This window comes from Montipora foliosa, chromosome 14 (genome assembly GCF_036669935.1).
Source record: "Montipora foliosa isolate CH-2021 chromosome 14, ASM3666993v2, whole genome shotgun sequence".
NCBI lineage: Eukaryota > Metazoa > Cnidaria > Anthozoa > Scleractinia > Acroporidae > Montipora > Montipora foliosa.
In genome coordinates this window covers 19,828,998-19,838,997 of record NC_090882.1, presented here as the reverse complement: position 1 = coordinate 19,838,997, position 10,000 = coordinate 19,828,998, and the positions used below count along the sequence as shown (strand labels likewise).

Sequence of the window (10,000 nt, the reverse complement as noted above, 5' to 3'; positions counted from 1 at the left end):
TTTTCAACCAATCAGAAGTGAAACCAAAACCAATGGTAGCTCGCGCGTGCACATTTTCCCGCGCTTTGTGTCGGCTACGTGTAATTACTTCGAGTTTTGATTGGTTTACTGGATTGTCTCCGTCCTTTTTGATTGGCCAAAGTAATTACTTTAGTTTTGGTCTTACGACACTCGACTGAAACTCGCTCTACACCTACCTGTGTGTTTTTACGTTCGTTGCCCACGTTCTAACTCTCTGTTGCTCCAATTACTCCTGTTAAAGCTAATCCTAGATCACTACGGGAAACTTAAATTGCAGGCTACTAGTTTTCTGATAAGAAAAGGTTTTCAGAAGATAGTTAGCCTCCAAACTTCTTGACAAGGCTCTTGCTTTCCTTCAGCATAATACTTTTTGACGTGTCAACCCTTTCATTCCCACGATCAAAACGTTAATTCTCCCAACTAGTAAAAATGAGTTCTTTGTTGGGTAGTCATGAGAAGTTGGTGTTATATCAAGATCACACCCTGAGCTGATGATAATCTTTATTCTCAATACCTGTCTGACTTACTTTTTTTTTGAAATTGTGAAGATAATTTACACACAGATCACTGCTAGAAGTCGAAGGGAATTAATTAATCGCCTTATAAACAGCTGAACCCAGTTCTTCTTGTTTATTACTTTTGGTAGTGTGACCGTGACACAAGTTTATTTATTGTGTTAAGGCAAACTTTTTCTATATGCATTGTTCCAATAGAAATACTGCTTAGGTGCTTAAGTCGTGTTTCCCGCATGAAGCTGGATGGCCAGTCTGTGGACGGTTGCACGAGAATGGTTCCACACTGAGAATCGTCGCCGCAGAGCTACCCAGCCTAAGATCGCCACAGTGTTGGAAATTCTACAGACTCAAGAGGCTGCTAAAGATCATGTGTACTACGATGCTTTGAAGCGAATTTCTGCTTCCAAGGTTAGATGGTCAACGTTTGCTTTTATAGCATTTCCATATATCTATTCCATTTGAGATTAGCGGGCTTCTTCTTCTTCTTCTCGGCCAATCAGCTTTAGAAACTCCGGGTTTCCCTCGCAGAAGCAGACTTGTAAGGTGAAGGTTGCGTCCCGAATTCGTCGATGTGTTAATTTTACATATTTTTGACGAGTCACTAATCGTTGACTTTATAGGTTTAAGTTAATTTTTTTATACCCCAGGTGTCAAAGAAAGCAAGGAAAGTCATAGAAACTTAAGACTATTGTAGCTGAAGATTTACAAAAGTGTACACAAAACCATTCGTTACTCGTATTTTAAACAGGACAAAGTGTTCGGGTCGTCTTGTTATCTGTCATGAAACGTCATTATTCTCTCTTAGCCAAAATAAAATTTAAATCTCATTGTTGCTTCCCCAAATGTTGTCTTAAAACATGTTTTATTTTGGCTCATTAAGTGGGTCTTCGATATTCCAAGTTTGCAAATAGTTTCTGCAGTTTTAATCAATCGAATATGGGCCAAATGTTTTTCGTCCGAACTGAATATTCACCGGCCTTGCTCTATATCGGTACACGGCACTTGCGTGCGTTAATTTTGAATAACAATGTCAGGTCTGCTATTGATGCAGAATAAATTTCGTTCATATCTGAGTAATAATTAAACCAAATTGCTTCAGGGAAAATGGTGTATTATGGGCGAATGGGTCTTTGCCAGTTTTCTCTCGTAGCCTTATAGTTAACCAGGCATATCCGGTATCTCAATTAAGTTATTTAATGAGTAGATCCATGTGTAAATGGCGAAGCTTACCTACATACTTCGTCGAGTTTATTTCTTCTCCCTAGGGCTCAATTCTCACCCGGCTTGGTTTGTTCATCGCCTTGTCAGAGAGCGATTTAACTTTTTAAAATATGCGCAATTAATATTTTATTATGACAGTTTTCAAATTAACAGCATTTTGTGCGTGTATCTTGTTTACTTAAATCTCTCGTTAAATTGGATTTCCGAGACAAGAGTTTTAGTCTTGGTTCGCCTTCTGTGGTGTTAAATTATTACGTGAATACCTCGGTTATATCACTCGTTCGTTTCAGCAAGTGTTAACGAGCTTCTGTTGCTAGTTCCTTCTGAAATGTTTTCTCAGCAGCCGTTGCACGTGTTTAGAACCTCCGACTGGTATCCTTGTACCTTTAACATCATGCCGGTCGGCTTTTCAGAGACATACTAAAGATTTTAAGATACCCCGAAATCGGTGTAAGGGGAACGGGTAGCGCCCAAGGTAGCGCCATGTTTTTTTTTATTTTGCGATGACGTCATCTATCTTATCCGGTAGACCCACTCGTTTTTTTCCGGGGTAGACATCAGAGAAGACATTGTGGATTGGCGGAAAAACGATTAAGTTTTTATGATGTTTTAATTTCAAACATTCATAAGGAAGGATTTTGGATATATTTGATAGACTTTAGAGCGAGTTTCAATCGAGTGTCGTAAAACCAAAACCAAAACCAAAGTAATTACTTTGGCCAATCAAAAAGGACGGAGACAATCCAGTAAACCAATCGAAACTCGAATTAATTACACGTAGCCGACACAAAGCGCGGGAAAATGTGCACGCGCAAGCCGCGATTGGTTTTGGTTTCACTTCTGATTGGTTGAAAAAATGGCGCGAACACTTTGAACCAATCACTGAGTGAAGTAATGCAAAACCAAAGCAATTCGCTAATTACTTTCGACACTCAATTGAAAACCGCTCTATGAGGGGCAAACCTTGCTGCCACGGGCGCCATCTTTGCAAACAATCGTTACCAATCCCAGTGCGTTAACTCTACTGGTATCTTGGCCACGTGCATGAACATTTTACGTGTACCCGTATCCGTACCCGTACCCGCACCCGTACCCGTACCCGCACCCGCACCCGCACCCGTACCCGTACACCGGTGTACGTGTATCTAAAGGTCTCTACTGTCAGGGTGAAGTTGGTCGCAAACCGTTGTAAAGCAATGGCATTGCCGAGTTATTTAGTGTTTTACATTTGACCATTTTTTAGTTCCAAGTGTCACGTAACCCAACTGTAAAACAACTAATTTTCTGAAACGGTAGCCTTGTTTTCAACTAACATTGTAGGGTTTTGACCCAAGGGCTGTTGAAGCAATCTGAAAAAGACTTAAATAAAAGCGGGTCAAAAATAAAATAATTATATTTCCTTGTATGCCCAATAATGTTTAAAATTATCGCGTTGCTTCATTAAGACGGGACAAGAAAGGGTTTGGAAATCTAATTCGCTTCTACAATTTGGTGGTGGATCCCATAACACATGACAAATTTGACAATCAGCAATTTTACAGTGCCTGCAAAATTCTCGCGCCCTCATTGGCTAATTTTTGTTGTCAATAAGCGGACAGACACAAATTTATAAATTATGCGATACTCCTCGCGTCAGATTGAAGTTTCTCGCATTTTTGTCTCGTGAGCAACGTGCCAATAGACCATTTTACAGTTGTGGCTAAGTTACCAGGCCTAACAATGGAAGCGAGGCTGCCGGTGACCCTGTTTTGATACAAACCTTCATGCTTTTGTAATGTTAATATGGACTAATTAGCGTTACAACAACACAATTTACATGATAAAAGCAGTGAGGTCTGTATCAATGCAAGGTCACCGGCAGCCTCGCAGCCATTCATAGGCTTGGTCGCTGAGCAAACAACTGTAAAATGGCCTATTCTTTCAGAACTTAAATACCCAAGGGGAGCAAGATATCTAACCTGTATGGCCCGGGAACCAATCCTGGACCACGTGATAACTCGTGATAAGTTTGTTCGTTCTTTCCATTGCTGTTTTAGGCATTTTTTCGGGTGCCAGCAGCGGCTTGATTTAATTTAATAGTATTTGTTTGGAGGGTTGTGCACAAGTGTATCAGTGCCAAACGGTTTGGTGTTGCACTTCCAGTAAAACATCGGTCGTATTGCGTCATGGAAACGTTTTTGAACCTTGGGCGTAAACCGGAGTAACCATTTCGTATGCTAGGACGGTAGTCTGTCAAGGATTTTTACACAAATCGTCTCTAACAGAGAAAACATATTTAGCTATATAATGTGGCAGTGTTACCACTTTCGTAACGTTCGGCTTTGCTAACACTCCCCAACGATGTTCATTACCGGAACAGCGGGACAGTGGTCTGCGTCCATAGGTCACTTCGGAAAATACCATAATACTCTTTGCTTGTCCCCCCAAATTTTGCATAAGCATTGTTTCCTGTTTCTCTTGGGACTTACAGTGGTCCCAAGAGAAAACAAAAACAATGCTTATGCAAAATTTGGAGGGACAAACAAGGAGTATTATGGTATTTTCCGAAGTCGCGCACTAATGCGGGTCAGGACGCAGCTATTACAACTGCTCACGTGATTGGTTCGGAAAACAAGATGCACAAAAAAAATATGAAGAGGGAACAATGGAGCCTAAAGCAGCGATGACACAAACGCGACTCACATCAACGCGGTTTTTAAACGCACTTGACCATTGCTTCGTCCCACCAACGTGGCAGGGAGGGATAGCGTAACGCGAAAGCTACTCAAAGTGTACCCGTCTTGTGAAATTAATCTGATGTTGCTGTATTTGTATCGTGCATCCCAATTACTGAATGTTCCCCTCCCTTTTGATTGATTTGTCGTTTCCTACTTATCTCCTAATTGTTCTTCCTTCTTTCTCTTTTTTTGTTTCTTTTTGTGTGGCTCCCAGGATGAAAAAAGCACGTAAGTAAAGCTTATTCTGCAGGTTTAGATTTTTTCATCAATGGTGTTACGTCTCTAAACAAAGTAACTTCTAATTTTAGTTAAGAATAAAATACAAACAGCGGAGATAAATAAATTTCAAAATGCATTTTATATTATCTTGACGTTTCTTTTCTTATTTTACAGGACTATTGCTCCACGATAAACAGTTATAAAGCTGAATATTTTTGTTATTTTTTTGTGAAATTAGGAATGGAACTTGTACCCAGGAGAGAACAGCGCATAGTGTCGGAGAAGAACCCGAGGATGCTTCCTCACCTTCAAGTCGAGGATCAGTAACAATATTCATCCTTTCGATTGGAGAGGCTATTCGGAAGGTTTGGAATTACAGTCCTTGACAAATTATCTAGGACACTTCAACCTTTTTTAGTCAAATTTGCTACGCAAATAATTATTTCACGGCAAAAGTTACCTTCCCATACTTCCCTTGCCGTCACTGTTGAACGTGCTCAGTGCGCTCAATTGCTTCTTCTTATGACGTGACCTCGTTTGGGGCCAACATTGACTGGGGGAGGAGGGGGGGGGGGGGTGGAAAGAGTCAGATGGTAAAGAGAGAGAATGGTGCGCGTTGTAATGTTCCAGTGTAATTTGTCTTGGATTGTAACCGTTCAGACGAATTTCACAAATTTGAATCAATCACACTCTCTTTAGAAATTTCGAGGTCTTTTTAGTGAACCGAATTTGTATATTGTTCTCGCACTGGTATTCAATTTTTTCGGTGCTTCAGAGCTCTACGTGATAAATGGGTACACAAATCGAAAAACTACCTCGCGGCTCGTTTAGGAAAGAAACTAAACCAGGGTCTGACGTTTCGATGGTACTCCCTCTATTTCCCTTTTTATTAAACAACAAAAATCTGTCAGTACTAGTTTGAACTCTCAAGATATTTTTCTAATTAAATCTCCTGGCTCCGGTTGTTAAGCTGCATGACTTTAGCCAGCGCAGAAGTCACTATCCGACAGTTTCGTTCTGTGCAAAGATTTCGGTTGTGTTCTATTGGGATCAACCGTTTTCAGTTGGTTGGGTTGGTTGGGTTTCTTCGTGTTCTATTGGGAAAAAACACCGTTTTCAGTTGGTTTGGTTAATCAACTTTTTTTCAACCGGCATCAAACTAGGTTGAAACAGTTGAAAGTGCATTGGCAGCAACCGCTGTCGTTTACGCGGGCCATTTATGTTGGTTTCGGTCCTCAACTTGTCAACGCTGAGAAGTCTGGTAATAACTATTCCCAGGAGTTACCGCGTTTCAACCGAAAACGGTTGGAAAAGTGTTCTATTGGGAAACCTCAACCGCTTCAACCGAAATCGGTTGCGGTTGAAACGGTTGATGCCAATAGAACACGACCTTAAGTACTTGGTCACCTAGCCGTGAATATGCACACTCTGAACACATCAAAGTAAGTCCATTTCGTGCTCTGGAGAGAGACTTTTTCCGAGTAAAAAGTTTTCCGACCTCTGCGCAACTAGGGCCTGGGGCCCGTTTCTCAAAAGTCCCGAAAACTTTTCGGGCCCGAAAAGCCTTTTATGAAACTGTCAACCTCTTGTTCTGGAAAGCCGATGTTTTAACTTAATTTCAAAGTAACAAAAAGCAAAATGGCTGTGAAGTTTGACGACTTAAATTCTCTCCGTTCTTGAGATACAAAGGGAATTGTGACACCCGAAAACGGCCCGTAAAGTTTCGGGACTTTCGAGAAACGGGCCTCAGATCTCTTCATGAATCCTTGCGCGTTCAAAGGACGGCAACCGGAAGAGAACATTTCGCGTGCCAGGACAGTGATGTCTCTCAGATTTTTATACTAATCATCTCTAATGGAGTAAAGATACTTGGTAATGTAAATGTGGTTGTGTGAAGAGAAGTTTAAAGGGAAAACAGGTCACTTCCGGTTGCCGTCCGCGTCTCGAAAACGCGCGTGCTTAAGCTCTCTGCTGTGTCGTCGTCACCTGCTAATCGCGCGCGCGAGCAGACTTGTAACATCATTGGCTGTTTGGAGCGCGCGCCCCTTTTTTCTTTGTTTCGTCATTCATTGATACTATTTTTAGCAGCAAAATGAGAGCTCTTCGCTTCAGACGTGTTAAGCCAGAGAACGGAAGGGCTTTGAACTGCTATGACGGGGAGAGGAAAGGACTATAGACCGAGAAAGTGACTAGCTTTTGATGTTAAGAGATCGTCTACTTCTTTGCTCTCGTTATACGGTCAATTTTTCACCGCACTATAGTTGTTTTGAAGAATACACGAGCTGCGGAAAGTATAAAACCAAATTTTGGAGTTTTGTACTTTGCGTGAAGTTTCATGAACAAAACTTTGCGATGAGAATTCTGCTACATTTGGAAGTGTGACTAAGAAAGGTGGAAACAATTGTCAAAACGGAAATTGAGGCTGAGGGCTCTTGATTTAACTGTAGTAGCGAGCGATGCAGCAATCTGGAAGTGCGTTTGGGAAAATAGAGAATTATTTCTCACAAAAACATTTCTTAAAGTGTTTTTTTTTTTACTTACTTGTCTTTTATCCCTTTTCAGCTCTTGCGATCGGAGAGATTCGTTTTCGATCCAGAAGATGACAACTATTTCTTATGGATGGTACGTCAAGTTCATTGCTCAACAATTTAAGGCTAATCTTGATTTGTCTTCACCGGGACGCAGTGGTTTACGGAAAAGAGTTCTTTTTTTTTGTTTCTTTCTGCGAACAGAAGACATGAATACACCTTATTCCAAAATGGCCGCCATGTAAATATTCTTTTGTTTTTATTCAAAGTAGCCCTTGATGCCTCGTTCTTAAGCTTAAAATTCAAAAGAATATTTTATCTTGAACGAGGCAACAAGGGCCAATTTGTATCCGCATAAATCAGCGGCCATTTTGGAATAAGGTGTATAGATATGCAACAAAGACCGTGGACTCAAGTTTGACCTTCTTAGGGTTGCATCCGATATAATTAAAGGTTTTAAAGAGCTGCTTGCTGCCCGCTGCTTAGTTAAAATTGTGTTTGTTACTATTGATTTTTTCAAAGGGACTAGTGGCAGCCATTGTCATCTATAACTTCTGGACTGTCATCCTCAGAATCGCGTTTATAGAAATGTGTGATGAGGTAAGAGCATTTGATATGGACGTTCAAATACTCATTAATAATTCATGCCTCGTAGCAGCTTATCAAAACATATGCTTATTAATACATGGATATTCTTGCGCAGTTCAAAACTATGAGGGAAAAACAGACCTTAGCAAGTGCTCTTGGTATCCAAAAAGAAAATTGGGGGTAACCACGCATTTTTCAGAGATAATTAAGCTTCAATTTGGAAAAGAACGCCATACATTGCTTTGTATTTTAAAGCTTTTTACAAATATTGTTGATTAATTACCTTCAAAAAAATGCGTGGTTCCCCTTAATTTTCTTTTTGGATTTCAATAACACGTGTTAAGATCTGCTATTCCCGCCTATTCAATAAACCGCGCAAAAATACCTTTGAATTGGTAGGCACCGTCCTTAAATTAAACAATACGTAACAAATTTCTGATACTTCGAAATACCGATGGCAGTATGAACTGAGTTCGTATCCATTGTCAACCTATAAAAACAGTGATATTTTTTCGAAATTGACGCTTTCTGGGCCCTTTTTGGTCATTTAATTTGGAAGACGCCTAAGTTCAACGTGGACAATTTCTTGTCATCCTGAATGCTGTCTTACGGTTTGTGAAATGTGGGGTCTTTTGTTTGACCACGAAACAGGTGCTCCAGAAAAGAATAGAAACTTCAACTTATAAGAATGTTTAACATGTTGTTATCCGGGATCTTACCTGATATTTATGCAAGAACGTTTCTCTGTTGAGTCAGACAAGTGTCTCTTGTAGATACCTAAAAAGGAGACCATTTCCTAGTTCATGTCTTCCTACTCTTCAAAGCGCGTCTAAGTGTGAAGTTTTTCTTACGAAAATTAGTTTTCATTCATATGTAAAGTAGAACGAATTACCATCGCAAAAACTTCGCACTTAGACTCGCTTTGAAGAGGAGGCAGACATGGACTCGGAAATGGACTATTCAGAACCCATGACATCTGTGATGCGAGTGCAATGTCCAACGAACAGAGCTGTGTGAAGCCACACAGATGGGAGCAGGTCAATTTGTTGGGCTTATTTGTTCCCGTGAAAGGTCTCGTGAACGAAAGAAATGTTTATTTAAACATTTCTTTCCTTGAGAAAAAAATTCCTACTTCTGTTTGTCGTGTGACAGTTGTCTTTTCCTTCCAAGTCTTTGTCTAGATTTCTGTTTTGGTGGGGTGACTTGGTTGCCGATTGTTTGTATGCCTGTGACATATGCGTTCAACTTCGGACCGCTTACCGCGATGACCACGGTATTATGGTACGTATGGGCCGCATGGCGCTGGTCGCTTTCTTGATCTCCATTGGTTGGAAAACGGAACTTTATTGGCTTGATAAAATCGCGCGGCATTTATTTTGTTCTTTCTTGAGGTGCATTTGCGGCACTGGTTACAAACGACAATATTTAACTAAAACCTTCCGAACAAGGTGAGCACTCCTGTTGTAAATGTTTAGCGCATTGAAGGAAGTTAAACTCCCAAGAAATTGAGTTAAGGCGCACTAATGTTTGTGATGACTATCATGTTGAACACACTTTGATTCTGCCTCGGATTTTTGAAAATAAGCGAGGCGTTTATACCAGGGCAGTGCTTAATTTTCGCGCGGTCTCATAGTCAAGGATTTGTGATTACAGTAATCGTGGATGTAGTTTCATTATTATCGCTAAACTGATGGAATTCTGCTATATCCAACCACAACGTAAGAACTGATTGGATGAATATTGTTGTTCTTTCATTTAAGATTAAGGATCCTGTGCGACTGAAGGAGAAGTACACCAGAAGCAGAAGGTGTAAAGTTGACATGGTTTGCCTTCTGCCTTGGGAATCAATGTCTTATCTGATTTGTTGTAAGTTTAGTTTATTCCACGATCCACTTAACCACCTTTTGTTACCTATACTTAAGTTAAATTTCCTCGAATGAAAAAAGAGGATTAACACAACTTTTATCACGAAACTCCTGATCAGTTATTGGTAGATGGTATCACAAAACCTCTAAAGTTGAAAAGATTTATTTTTTCGATGTTTACTCGGCGATATCGGGGAAAAATGCCGAGCGTTCCAAACAGGCGTCGAACGAACCTAATGACGTCACGATTGCTAGTTCGGACTCTCTCACCACCCTACACGGTAACACCGTTAAAGCTCTTCTTGAAGGCGAGAATGCGTAAGAGA

General features: G+C 40.5%; 1 protein-coding gene across 1 annotated transcript in view; it reads left to right on the top strand.

Moving 5' to 3' along the window:
• The first annotated feature begins 585 nt into the window (after positions 1–585).
• LOC137985580 (cyclic nucleotide-gated channel alpha-3-like) overlaps positions 586–10,000 on the top strand; it is a 27,401-nt gene continuing 17,986 nt past the window's right edge. The window contains exons 1-7 of the mRNA XM_068833205.1: positions 586–944; positions 4,689–4,702; positions 4,932–5,058; positions 7,256–7,315; positions 7,744–7,821; positions 8,980–9,090; positions 9,570–9,675. Of these exons, the coding sequence (XP_068689306.1) occupies positions 780–944; positions 4,689–4,702; positions 4,932–5,058; positions 7,256–7,315; positions 7,744–7,821; positions 8,980–9,090; positions 9,570–9,675 (661 nt within the window). The 5' untranslated portion in view covers positions 586–779. The remainder of the gene's footprint in view (positions 945–4,688; positions 4,703–4,931; positions 5,059–7,255; positions 7,316–7,743; positions 7,822–8,979; positions 9,091–9,569; positions 9,676–10,000) is intronic.